Source organism: Cuculus canorus, chromosome 6, assembly GCF_017976375.1.
Source record: "Cuculus canorus isolate bCucCan1 chromosome 6, bCucCan1.pri, whole genome shotgun sequence".
Lineage (NCBI taxonomy): Eukaryota > Metazoa > Chordata > Aves > Cuculiformes > Cuculidae > Cuculus > Cuculus canorus.
This window is the reverse complement of record NC_071406.1, coordinates 40,742,372-40,756,262: the sequence shown is the minus strand read 5'-3', so window position 1 is coordinate 40,756,262 and position 13,891 is coordinate 40,742,372. Positions and strand designations below refer to the sequence as shown.

Here is a 13,891-nt window from a genome sequence, read left to right as displayed (position 1 = left end):
ACAGCTAGAGGGCATGAGACACATTACAGCAAAGCCTGTATGTGAGGCTCTCCCCTGTGATTCTTGAGGCGATCTCTAGTAATAAAAATCTCATCTTGATTTCTCATCCTTTGTATTGATTTCTGTCAGAGAAGACGACTCTTAGACAAAGATACTACTATATTTCTCAATATAATAAGAAGATCCTTCTCTCTTCTCCCTACTGCTTTTTTATTTATTTTGGGGATGACTCCAAGGAAGATTTGTCATTTGGGAGCTGTTGGTATATACAGCAGGTAAAGAACAGAGATGATGATGTTTTTTTCATACGCAGTGCAAAACCCTAACTGTGAAATTGGAGAAGAACATTTCTGGTCTGGAATAGCACAAGAAATTGAAACTACAACCCCAGCTATGTAATTGCTATATCTTAATATGAAACCGTTATTAATGTAATGAATGGAATCTGTGGGAGTCAAGTTATTAAAATTCAGACTGGGACGTATGCAATCATGGCAACTGTTAATTTTGGAACATTTGTACTCCTGCTTTGAGTCATATTAGTACATTGCAAAAGGGGAGGCATGTAGATGTACTGTATGATGCTTCTGTAGAAAAGGCATTAAAACTAATCATTCTTCTCATAGAATCGTGGAATGGTTTGGGTTGGAAGGGACCTCAAATCCCATCCAGTTCCAACCCTCTTGGAACTTCCCACTTTCCAACACTTCCCACTGGATCAGGTTGCTCAAAGGCTCATCGAACCTGGCCTCGAACACCTTCAGGGATGGGGGCAACCATGACTGCTCTGGGTAACCCAGTGCCTCCCCACCTTTACAGGAAAACATTTCTTCCTCATTTCAATCTCCCCTCTTTCAGCTTCCAACCACTCACCCTTGTCCTACCCCTGCAGTCCCTTATCAAAAGCCCTTCCCCAGCCTTCCTGGAGCCACTTTCAGTACTGGAAGCTGCTCTAAGGACTCCTTGGAGGCTTCTCCAGGCTAAACAACCCCAACTCCCTCAGCCTGTCCTTGTTTGAGAGCTGCTCCAGCCCTTCTGATCATCTTCCTGGCCCTTTACTGTGGTGCATAGGAATAAGGCCAAACAGAAATGTAGAAAGCTGTATGTGAATTATTTGCAAGCTGAATAAGTACAGGTCTGTGGAAGCCAATACATATAAACAGAGTGATGGAAGGTAAGGCTGTGAAAGGCAGCGTTATAGCAAAAATATTTTGTCTTCTCTGTAGTGGGATTGCTGTAAGCAACTGGAATGTTTTTGTTTAATCTGTTCCTTTGGGTTTTGCTTTATTTTGCTTTTTTAGAACCTACCTTCATAAGAAGCCATCTTGGGGTTTGAAATGACTGAAGCTGCGCCTGTTCCTTTGTGCAAAGAAAGTGATAAATATTTACAGCAGTTCTTACAAGTGGAGAAATCTAATATGTGCTCGTTGCTTTTGTAATCTAATAGCAGCTGTGCTGAAAGACAATAACCTGCTAATTGCATTTCTTAGTATATCCTTTTCCGATTGGAGGATAAAATATGGAAGTTTGGGTTTATTTTTTTAGTGAATAGAGCAAAACTTATTCAAAAGAATCTTTGTTCCCCTTTAGCTATCTGTTTATTTAATAGACTACAGAAAATGGTAAACTCTGTCAAAAAGCCTAGTTAAAGAATAATTTATAAGCTACGTTTAGCCATCGATCTGGTAGACTGGCTTAGTGGAGAGCCAAAGTATATCCCGGCAGGTAATAATTAATGTAAACCTTGACACTTCAGATCTGGTCGCTGTTCAACAGGCCAGGCAGAAGCAGCACATGACTCCTGCTCGGTCTGCAGTGTCTCTGGCATGCACCACACGGAAAGCTTGGCTCTGCGTGACACACATGCTCCCCATCTGTAGAAATTTGCTGATTATTATTTCTTTTTTTAACCTATTTTGAATGTAAAGGAATATGTCTTCAGGGAAAATTCTTTTGGTCACTTAAATAGAGGCCCCCCCTGTGAAGAGTCAGATGGCAGGCAGCTCGCTGACCCGTCTCGGTCCTCTAAATCACTGCGTCGTTTAGCCAGATGCAAATGAACTAAAATATTGGGCGATGTCTAGCCCTTAGCCAGAATCAATTGAACTAAAATACTGGTGATGTCCAGCCTTTGATGAAGCTGAGAGCAGCTCTCCCACCAGCTTCCCTGGGGTTAGGATTTTATCTACGGCATTGCTAAATCACCAGAGTAGATCTTACCAATGAGATCATAGGATCTTAGAGTTGTTGGGATTTTAAGAGACCTTAAAGGTCATCCAGTTTCAACCCCTCTGCGGTGGGCAGGGACACCTCCCACTGGCTCAGGCTGCCTGAGGTGCATCCAACCTGGCCTTGAACACCTCCAGGGATGGGGCAGCCACAGCTTCCCTGGGCAGCCTGGGCCAGTGCTTCACCACCCTCATCCTGAAGAAATTGGTCCTTATGTCTAGACTAAATCTGTCCCTCTCCAGTTTACAACCATTGCCCCTAGTGCTGTCGCTACAAGCCTTTGTTAAACAGTCTCTGCCCAGCCTCCCTGTAGCTCCCTTTAAGTATTGGAAGGCTGCTCTAAGGTATTCCTGGAGCCTTCTCTTTTCCAGGCTGAACAACCTTAATCCTCTCAGCCTGTCTTTGTATGGGAGGTGCTCCAGCCCTCTGATCATCTTTATAGCCCTCTCAGCTGAGATGTGCTTTACTGATGTTTAAAGGTGGCACTGGACAGTTAATTTGGAAGAAGAGAGTAAGAGAAAGGAGTATGATCAAAGACACTGTCCTGCCTGCACCAAGCCCATCCCTGCTCCTCTGCGTGAGCGGGCTCACACTCGGGCACACCACGTAACTGCACATGCAGCATTTCAACTATGCTCTACCTAAGTGGTTTGAATTAAACCCACTTTTTGGTTAATTATTTTAATATCGGAATGTTTCAGGTGGGCACTTGAGAAGCAGCTCATTCCGATTATGTTGCAGTTGGAGAGGGGCTGTTTTCTCAGTCTCTCAGCTGCAGCAGAGCAACAAACCTGACTAAAGGCTTGTGTGTAAGCAGTAGTGTCACTGAATAACTCTGTGTGTGGGTTTATCTTAGTCCCCTTGGGACTGAGATAGGACTAATAATTCAATAATCATTTGCTTGGGAAAAGCATATCCATGAAGCTGTACAACATCAGTTAATGTGGTGCTTATATTCAAACATCTGTTTCAATCTTTGTTAATTTTCAAGTTCAGATGTGATTCAAGACTACTGAAGCTGGCCAGACAGACCAGATAACTTAAAGGTTAGCGAAGAACTCCTTATAACTTGTTTAATCACATACTTATATGCTGGGACACTAACTATGTCTGCCTATAGCCTTGAAGTCTCACCTAAAGTTGCGCCCTTGGGCACAACTGGAATATAAATGTAGCAGTGAGATCCCATTTCACTTGTAAGGGCTCCTGAATAAGAAAGCTCAGCATTTACGCTCCACTTTACATCTTCAGGGTATTTTATGGATACGTGAGACTGAGGTCGCTTATACATTAGGTAGCAAAGGTTTTGATGAACTGCTCATTCAGCCATTCCTCTCCACCTCCCTCGATCGAATGATGGCTTTGGCTCCCTCCAAATGATCCTTTGGATTGGTTAGGCTCTTGGTTTGTTCCGCTGTTAAGTGTCTCCATGGAATGGATTTAACTTTTAATAATGTCTCATAACTGTCTTCTAAAGAGGTTTATGACTCAGCCTTATTCTCTGGGAGATTGGCTGTTCTCTGCTAATCTCCTATAGAAACATTGTCTTTGGTTCACATGGTATTTCAGTTAGTTCTCCTCAAGCTCTGGAGTCAAGTTAATTGGACACGATCGACCTATGTTAGAGAATTACTATTAGATGAGTAATACGAAGCAAAGGAAATAGGATCTTGCTGTGCCTCAGAACATGCTGGGAGTTGTGGGGAGCGGCAGGAAACAGCAGCTCACAAGGAGTGTGCAGACCTGGCCTTAGGAACAGGGTTGATTTAGGGAATAGGGAAGTGCTTTGTAATAACTGAGGTTTGTGAAACCATCAGTTCTTTCTAAAGGAGTGGTAGATGGGGTAAAAATACACCAGTGTCTTAAGCGTCTGTAAGAGGCAAAAGCATAAGAGAGAAGAGAAATAGATTGTGGCAGACCTGTGAGCGTGCTGTTTTTGATTGCTTTTATTTTAACAACACTACTTTGCCCTATAGCCACCAAAACCTGATTAAAGCAGTCAAGGAATAAATAGAGCAGGATTTCATCAGAATGTATTTGTGTTTCCAACTAAAAATTGCATGCTGAAGGCAGGTCCGGTACCCTGAAAATATGCTGAATGATTAATGGACATGACACGAGTCCACAAGACAAATACGAGCCCTGTAACATCACCAGGCAGCTCAAGACACAAACACACTGAAAGTGTTTATGCAGAGCAGCTGAAACCTTCCTGATAAATCCTGAAACTTTGGAGCACTGCTTCCCAATTTACTTGTACTTACTGGATAGGTTAAATCCTAGAAAAATTATCTATATCATGAAAGGAGCTTATATTCCTTAGTACGGGGCTTTATAGAATTGCTGCCTTAAAAATGCTAAGCTGAAAACTTTTTCAGCTAAAAGTAAACTTCCTGACAGAACTATAGGTGTCAGCACTCAGATTAAAAATGTGTAAGTACGTGCTTAACTCTACTGAGACGTGAAGTTTCACTGAGATCAGCAGCGCTACTTAAGTGAAGTTACATTTGGAGGAGCGTCTTGAAGGTCGAAAGTATTTCAGACTCATACCGACTGCTGGATAATGCCAGCAGCAGGCACCGGGCTCGCAGTACCACTGACGTGATGTGATTTGCAATAGCAAATAATTATACTTCTGTCTCACGGAAGACCGCGTTCTCTCTCTTAAACCTTATGTATTCAGACAGGAAAAAGAGTTGGTATTCATACACTTTAAGGATGCTTCGTATAATTACTGAACTGGAGCCCAGGCTAACGTGCAATCTGAACATGTCTCGACTTTAATGCCCGTGGACCTGATTCTGCTGCCAGTCTTTCAAGGTGCACCTCTGATCCCTGCTGGACTGTGCAAGGAGTGAGGCACTATTCTGGTTTCCCCAGTCAGCAGTCCTGCTGCGCAGGAACTTAGCTCTGCAGCTGATGCAGAACTAGTTCTGCTGCTGGAAGTGGGATCATGACTGTAAGATAAGATTTTACAGTTTTTAAGAACTGCAAAATGAGGTGGGTACCTTGGGGCAAATTGAGCTGTTGAGGGGCAAGTGTTTATCTTTGCTTACCGGCACTCGATGAAACATTGGCCGATCTGGTTCTCGAGAGTTTCCTGGATGTAGATCCCCTCTGTTTCTCTCAGTTTGTCTTTGTTGAATATCTCCTCATGTCTCTCCTGGACCTTTCCTTGCAGGACATTTATTTGTTTAGCACACTTCTCTGTAATACTCCTTGCCTGTAAGCGAGGAGGTGAGCTCTGGAAATGACAAGAGGAGAAAACAAAAAGGTGTGAATTAAAAGAAACTTAATGTAAACTGGAATGCCAGTTTGACAGTGAATCTGAGCTTAAGTCTTAATTTGTAGGAAGCCAGGAAAAAAAACCCCTGTGCTCATAAAAAAAGCGCCTGGATGCACACAATGGACTATTGTTGGTGTTTCAGCATTAATTAACAACATTGCAATGTACAAAAACAATCCTTCCAGCGTGGGATCCTGGGATCCCAATGAGACAGGTGAGAAAGCTGCTGTTCTGCAAATGCCACCTTTATGAATGTCAGAAGGGTGCCAGAGATTTTTTTAATTGAATTTTCAAATGTTTGGACTTCCCATTGGTACTTTTTAATTAGCCAGTATTGTTTTTAATTTATTCACTTGAATTTTTATATGCACGGCTTGGTCAGAGGCTTCCTGGTATTTTGTTGCAGCTGGTCATATTCCTTTAGGAAATCAACTTCCCTTGAGGAACAACAACAACAAAAGAATAAACAACGCCCCCCCCAAGCAATGTAATAAAAATTGTAGCTCCCCAAGTTTCCCATGATTTGATAACCTTGGCCAGAAGGACTTCTATGCCAGTTTAAAGTCTTACAGTAATTTCTGCTCTGTGATTGATTTTACATGTGTACTTCGAGAGAGAGAAAAATGAAAGTCTTTCTGGTATGCAAATACAGAAGCATGAAAAATACTTTCTGTGTGGGTGGTCTGAAACTTTGCAATTTTTTGGTTTGCAGTGGCTGATAAAGTTAAGATGTTCCCAGTGTTTTATGAGCTATTACTACCTTGTGAGTGTAGAGAGGAGTCTATTTTAAAAATTAACTTGTAAATTAACTTTAGGTTTTTTCTTAATTCTAGAGCACAGTATTTTCTATATACTTATGAAGTAGTAATCATATTGTCTGATGGTGCATGTCGGATTTAAGAATGGAAAAGAGGAGAAAATATAATATGTTTTTGCAATATGGTGAGGTTTAGTCTTTAAAGTTGGAGACTATCTGACATATAGGTGGCAGCATATGTGAACAAAAGCCCAGGACTATTGGCTTGCGTGAAAAAAACTTATACTGCTCTGTTCTGGCCTTCCATCTTCAGAACGTCGAGAAATTGTTCTTAAATCAGCACATATCAGACTAATTGAGCAATATTCTTGTTGCGCTGGTAATGCATTTTCTAATGTGCTCCAAATTCTAACTCCAGAGGTCTCCCACAAAGACAAAAAACCTTCTATCAAAGGTTTGGCTGGTGTATATTTGAGATCTGTTATTCGGTGTTTTTCCATGCTTCGACCAGGTTCCAAAAATCGCTAACAAGCGCCAAGCAAATTTGGTTTCAGAAAGTACACAGCGGGGATTGCACCCTGTCCAAAGTAAGCACAGAGGCCCCGTTCAGGAAACCAATTTACTGCCTTCCCTGCATCTGTGATGTGTGACTCGCACTATGCAAAAGGAATTGGTCAAGGCCACCAGTGAGAAAATATTCAGGAGGAAACAAGAGCAGCAGCGTGCTTTTGAAAGGTGGCTGCCCATGCTCTCTTCCTGAATAACCCAAAATGTTGCCTTCAACCCAAGCTGTTAACTTCACCATGGCAGGGGATTGGAGCTGGATGACTTTTAAGGTCCCTTTCAACCCAAACCATACTATGATTCTATGTTCAGTTTCCATGGAAGTCAAGTGCTTAAAATCTTCACCAGCACCTGTTTTTAAGTATGGCACAGCTAGTATTAATGCTATTTGTTTGTATTTCACCTGGATTTCACCAGTATTTTAATATCACCATATCAGTATGCCTTACTAATATTAAATGAACCTCAGAACAGCCAGATGTGGTGCCGCTTTCTCAGGGCTCCTTTGGAAACCAGAGGAGGACCCACGAGACTTGCTTCTTAGATTGAGATCTAGAAACAAGATCCACTTCCCTCAGGCAGTTTCCCACTCAAGTTTTGCTTTGTTGCAGTAATGCTCAAGAAACGGCTTCTCTTGAGAAGTTCCCACCAGCTCCTGCTGCCCAGAGGTATCGGTAGGAGATGAGCGGTGGGTGTCACTATGATTCTTCCACGTCTCGCTATACTGCTATGGTAGCACACTCCGCACAAACGCTGCATCATGCACAGCGGACAACCTACTGGATTTCCTAACTAGATGCTCACCAGGGGAAGCTAAGGAGGGGCTGTTTCATTTAGAAATGTTTTCCAGTGTTTCCCACTGAAGATCTGTGAGAAGAAAAGGGATAATGGGAAGCAATTTGGGAGCAGGAGCAAGGGACTGAAGCAGTACCACCCTGAGCAAAGGTAGTTGTGAATGCTGACGATGTCTTGCTGGGAGGGCAGAAGACCTCCTCTCCTGTCTCCTTCGGCAGGTGACAGAATCCATATTCAAGCGCAGGCAACTCTGAGGGGCACACTGATATCTCCAGCTTTGGTGAGGCTGATCTGCAGCTGATGCAGAAAGATGGGTGAAACGTTGTGAGAGGGTTCACCAGGTGAATTGTCCATTGGTGCTGGGAAGAGGCAGTTCCCCCCTCCACCTTAACTGCTGGTTGTGTGGTCCCTCCTTTCTCAGGCATTCACCTGACCCTACAGTGAAACTAGTTCAGCTTTCTAAGGAGTGGAAAATAATCTCTTTTATCTTTTGTCCCCCTTCCTCCTCAGGTTAATTGTCTCCAAATGGAACCAGGTGAATCAGCCAGGCAAGGAGGCAGCTGAGGGCCGGAGCAAAGGAGGGTGAGCGTGGGACCAAGACCACACGGAGAGCTGGATGGCCCATGCAGCAGCACAGATAGAGCTTCTCTTTGCCATTTCTGAACCTGTCCTCTGTTCCGTTCCTCCTCTGAACCACTCTCGACTGAGTCCTGAGGGAGTGTTTGGCCAGCTACTCGTTACTGTGAATTTACTATCATAATATCTTTCACCAGTACCAAAGCCAGCTGAGGTAAGAACTGTTTGAACTGGCAAGAATGTGCCCACTTGAGCAAGACCAGAAGTAGGAGATTCTTATCTCTAAATGAATTACTACAGATCACATCTACACTTGAGTCCAGAGTCATGAAGGTGGTGTGGACGCAGGCCAGGTAGCTCTAAACCAGCTGGCTCAGAGGCTGATAGCGACAGGGCTACAGAATATGCTCTAGTCTGCAAAACCCAGCCAAACCCTGAGTAAATGTTTGCGCAGCTACCTGTCAGAGCACCACACAGTTATCCATATATATCTACTGACACTAGTTTATGAGCCGCACACAAAGCCCTAAGGCTCAAGTACAGACATAACCTTGTAAAACAGCTCATTAAAAGAAGTTCTTGTTGTATTTGTCTTTCATATTTTTTTCGTTTTCTTTTCCGAATACTTTTACTACAAGAAAATAAAAGGAACAGGAACTGCTTCTCCCAAAAAGAATCTGGCTACCCACCTTTGATAGCCCGGTGAAGAAAGGAAAGAGAGAAAGGGAAAGCTGCTCATTCAACTGTCTCTTCAAAATTAAGGTAAGGGTTTATTTACATGGAACAAATGGATGTTGCTGATTTGAAATGTGCTGTGGCTTGATTGCTTCCATCGCTGGGAAAGCAAAGCTGGCTCAGACCTAGACAGCCAGATAAGCTGGGGAGGAGGGTGGGTGTTGGAGAGGAGCCAGTGAGATAGGATGACATGGCAGGTACGAAAAGACACTTGATCTGAGCGGGAGTCAGCGCTGCCAGGCAAGCTGTTGTGATGAGTAGCAGGGATATACGTTAATAACAAATGATGTCCTTTGAAGCTGGCCTAGCAGTGGACAGACAGTTGCCAAACCAGGGGTTCCTCCTGTAGCGCAAAGCTTTGGCGATAACGTATTCCATCTTAGATAGGTGAGGGAGAGCATGAAATGAAGAGAAGCTCAGTGGCTGTGATAAATAAGCCTTGAAGGATTCATGGCTGTCTAATGCGGAACATACGCAGTGTGCCCCGTTTATGAGTGAAGACCAGGAGGCCAACACACGTCAGGAACTGAAGACTGGTTGAAGAGGAGCAGAACGCAAGCACTGAATAGCACTGAGGAAATTGTGCCATGGTTATTTAAGTAAAACACTGCAGATGGATGTACAATTGGCCTGACCTTTCATTCTGGCACGTTGAAATCAATACAGTTACATCAACAAAAAATGAATTGGACTTGAGGGAAACAAGGATGAGGAAGTAATTAAAAGACATTGTGTATGTGGACAACTAAATAAGACAGACTATCTTAAAAACTGCTTTCCTGACCTTGAAGAACTGATCCAAGTGTAATTAAGGTGGCAAATGATCAAGAAAATGAATTGGTTGGTAGAGCATCCGTAGAAACTGTGAAGACTAACTAGGTAAAAATTGAGAGAAGTAGTTGTCTTGAGTCTTCAAATGGAGACAGAACCTTTAGAACTGCCCTGGTGGAGTGTTTGCTCTCTCGTCAAGGAGCAGACTTTGGTAGAAAGTATGTCTGAACAAGCTTTGGCTGTCTGAGGGTGCAAGAGAAAGTAGGTACTGAAATGGCAGAAACAGTGCCAACACGAGAGGATGGTTTCAAACAGCTCTCGCAGGAACACTGCCCTGCTGCCCAGTCTCTGACCTGTGCTTTGCAGTACTGTGGGTCAACTTTCTGTGTGCCCACGTGCTTGTTCTGGAGCTCTAGTTGTACTGAAACAATATGAGTTCTGGTTTTATAGCCCTCTATACTTAATGGGTATGTTAAGACAAAAGCCAATTTATTTCTAACGTCTCTTCTCTCAGCGCCTCTAATGTTTCTGCTTCTGAATCGAGGGGAGGCTTTTTACAGTAAGACACTAATAAATAGCTTTTCCTTGGGGGAAGAAACATTTTCCCATCCTTAAGAAATTTCTTTGGCCATGTGAAATTCAAATTTGTTAACTTGCTCTACAAACAGCAACTCATTTAGAAACAAATTACAAATATTAGATGGAGACAGTGAACTTGATAATGCAGTGCTGCCACATCAGTTGTAGAATAATGCATCTTAATGAAGGCTTCCCATGTGAATAAACCATTATATTTACAAGCTTTTCACAGTTAATGACCCAGAACTGGATAACGAAACTCACATTTTTAGTGTGGTCCTCTGTCAGCAAAAGTATACATATTAATAATTGATGTTGCTGTAAAAATAGGGCATAATATGAAGATTCCCGAGTTTGTGGGAAAATAGGACTACATGGTCCATTAACTTAAAATGCTTATCTAATGTTTGATGGGCTTTGTCTTCAAAATCCGTGTTTAAATTAATAAGGCAAAATGGACGTTTGTCTACAAGAGAATTTTATTCCAACTCATCAGTCACAAGTGTGCTGACGAGAGATCACTGTTGGATTTTTCTGTTCTTTACTCCTCCTTCCTCTCTCCTTCCCAAAGAGAATTGAGGTGTCACGGAAGTGGTAGATGCACCAGCAGAAGGAAAGAAGAAGTTCCCGACACCTCTCGGGTAAGCCAAGGAGATGAAAGTCACTAAAAGCTTTCCCCTTTTTGACTTTGGAACTGAAATGCTCAGATCGCTCTTCCCTAGCTTTGAAAAGCCTGCCATTCTGCTTAGTCAGCTCAACGGCTCCTTCCAACACCGACTGCTTGATTGTTCATTATAAACCACTTAGAGGTGTGCAGGCTGGCTGAACGTGCTTAAGGCTACAGCTCTACATATAGGAGGCCCCACGCTGTGGAACTAACTGCTCTTCAATTGTTCCATTACGACTACGCTTACGAGGAAAGATAGTCTTCATTTCAATGAAATAAATACATTTCACTTCACGTTTTAAGGCTAACATTCATATTACGCCTGAGAGGTAGATTTACTGCAGCTTTTATTACTTGGTACTTAATTTAGGACAGCTTCTTCTCTCAGACATGAAGCAGCACAGTTGAAACACAGACTGGTTTTATGGGATGACTTTAGTAAATGTTCTGCTACAGACAGTATTGTTCGTAACCATAATCTTTTGATAGATATAGTAGTCGGGTAGCATTTTGCTGTAGACGGCTTATTTTCAGTAGAATAATTTGCTTCTCTGGAGGACTTTTTTTCATAGACTCATAGAACGGGTTGGGTTGGAAGGGACCTTGAAGATCATCCAGTTCCAACCCCCCTGCCATGGATACCTTCCCCTAGGTCAGGTTGTTCAAAACCTCATCCAACCTGGTCTTGAAATTGAATTTCCTAAACAAAGTTGCTGGTTTTTTTAAAGGGAGGATTTTTAATGGTCACTTATTTTCAGTAATAGTGAAAGTGAGATTATTTTTTCCACGCTTGGGCTACACAGACAAGTAACTTCTTACTAGAAGACTGAAGGAATGCACCACTTAAACAGCTGAGGTCTTGTTCTTCACTCATGGCTGTTATTCTACTGAATTTTAAACTAGCAATCCAAATTCTCTTTTAAAGTTCAGTATCGGAGTTGGTTATGTTCTTGCTTTCTCATTTCCTCAGTGCATTTTGTCTGGCTGCAGGAAGGATGCATTTTAAGGACATCTCTTCTTTCACGTAGATTGTACTTATATGGGTTCTGTGTTACACAAATGGTGAGAGCCACATTAATTATATGGCTGAGTTCCTAAATTAGGCACAAAAAAGGAGCAACTAAGCAAAATATATTACATCCATTAAAGCTTCCCTACTATATGACACACTTCAATGGTTTTGCCAATTAAATTAATTCTCATATGCATTCAAACAAAACATTTGTAGTAAAAGGCCTTGTTAGAAAAATATTGAAAATGGCTGTTTTATAGATTTGTGTTATATATATATATATATATATATATATATATATATATATAAAAGAAAAATATTGACATGCGACACTTGAGTAAGATGAAAGAAAATCTGAAGTGGAGAAAGTGGTTATATTCATGACCATATAAGTTTATATAAATTTGGTTCTGTTTATTTCCGATACTACACCTGGGCACGCTGTCAAACTTCTACTAAAAATGGCAAGTATGTTTTGGACTCTGGAAGGCAGTGACTTCATTGTTAGTGTGACTCCAGCCAATGAAAACCAAATTATTTAGCAGGCTTCTTGCTTCCCAGCGTCTTTCTATTTCAAAAATAAGCAAGTTTAAAATTTCTCTTGAAAACAGGACAGATTAGTTATCACTGTTGAGATGTATATGTATGCCTGGTGAAATAACACGTAACTTTGTGCTGACATCTGAACATCATCGAGGCTGCAAGTAAAACAAAAGTCATTTTAATCTTATGTTTGATAAAACCAGGCCTGGTGTATACCACTACTGTAACTGCCCGCTTTCAAGAGCTGAAGAAATATTTTAAATTTCACTTACTTACGTAGTTAGCAGTTTGTTAAATCCCATATAATATTTATTTAGTCATAGCACAGTGTTTACACAGGAGGCTATTCTGGGAAATGCTAATTTTTTCTGACTGGATAAAATGAATTATATTTATCAGGAATTCGAAGAACCAGGAATGTTTGGCAGACTGTTTTCTCAGATATAAATAAAAGCATTATCCGAGACAACATGCCTAAAGTAGGGTATGTTGAAAAGAGGTGAGGAGGGGAGAACAGTGTTATTATTTAAGACCGCATAGATCCTTTCATGTGAAAAGGATATAGGAGAAAGAAGAACGGTGGAAATACCATGTGAGAAAAATCATGGATCAGCGGGCAGTGTGTCCCTAACTTTGATGAAGGCTGGAATTATGGAGTAGAGCAATGTGAGAGCTGTGTAACTAAATGAAAGTACGCACCTATTTAAAAACTAGGAAAACCGGTACATTATAATTGGGATATAAAGGTAAAATACAGCAAAGAAATACAGTTTTTTTTTGAAAGCTCATCTGTATCTTTAAGACAATTTAGTGTGTTTTCTTGGGACATCAGTGTGCTTGTGCGGCTTAAACACAGACTTATGCCTGGAATTTTGGTTACGGCGGTCGTGCTGGAGCTGGTAGAAAAGAGTGTTGTGGCTGCAGTGTGAGGAGGATGAGGAAATAGGTCAGGATACAGTTATCAAGATATATGTGCTCTTAGCGAGGCTTGCTTCTTTTTACAAGTAAAGCTGGTATGGCAAATGGTGATTTATCAGAGATTTAGAAAAACATGGGCTGAGAGAACCATGCTGTTTCTCCAATTAAGCTTTAATAAATAATAATAATAATGAGGCTTTACTTTTGAGCCAAGAAAAATCTCTGGAACTCAGTTTCTACTCTGTCATCAAGCAAAAGATGAAACAGAATCAAATTCCAGAAAAGATACATAAATTTGTCTGAAGTAAGTAGACAGTAAAGAAAATAATACTGATTTAAGTAAAAGACTGGACGATTCCTAGTCTTTGCACATATTTCCACACTTTTTAGGCAAACAGAACCAATTTGTTTCAAATAATCATTTTTCAGAGCTTCACATGGATGAATTCTTTCTGTGAA

General features: G+C 41.5%; 1 protein-coding gene across 1 annotated transcript in view; it reads right to left on the bottom strand.

Annotated features, from left to right (window-relative positions):
• IQCA1 (IQ motif containing with AAA domain 1) overlaps nucleotides 1–13,891 on the bottom strand; it is a 111,860-nt gene that overhangs the window by 77,973 nt on the left and 19,996 nt on the right. Inside the window, exon 6 of the mRNA XM_054069752.1 lies at nucleotides 5,286–5,473. Coding sequence (XP_053925727.1) covers nucleotides 5,286–5,473 — 188 coding nt within the window. The remainder of the gene's footprint in view (nucleotides 1–5,285; nucleotides 5,474–13,891) is intronic.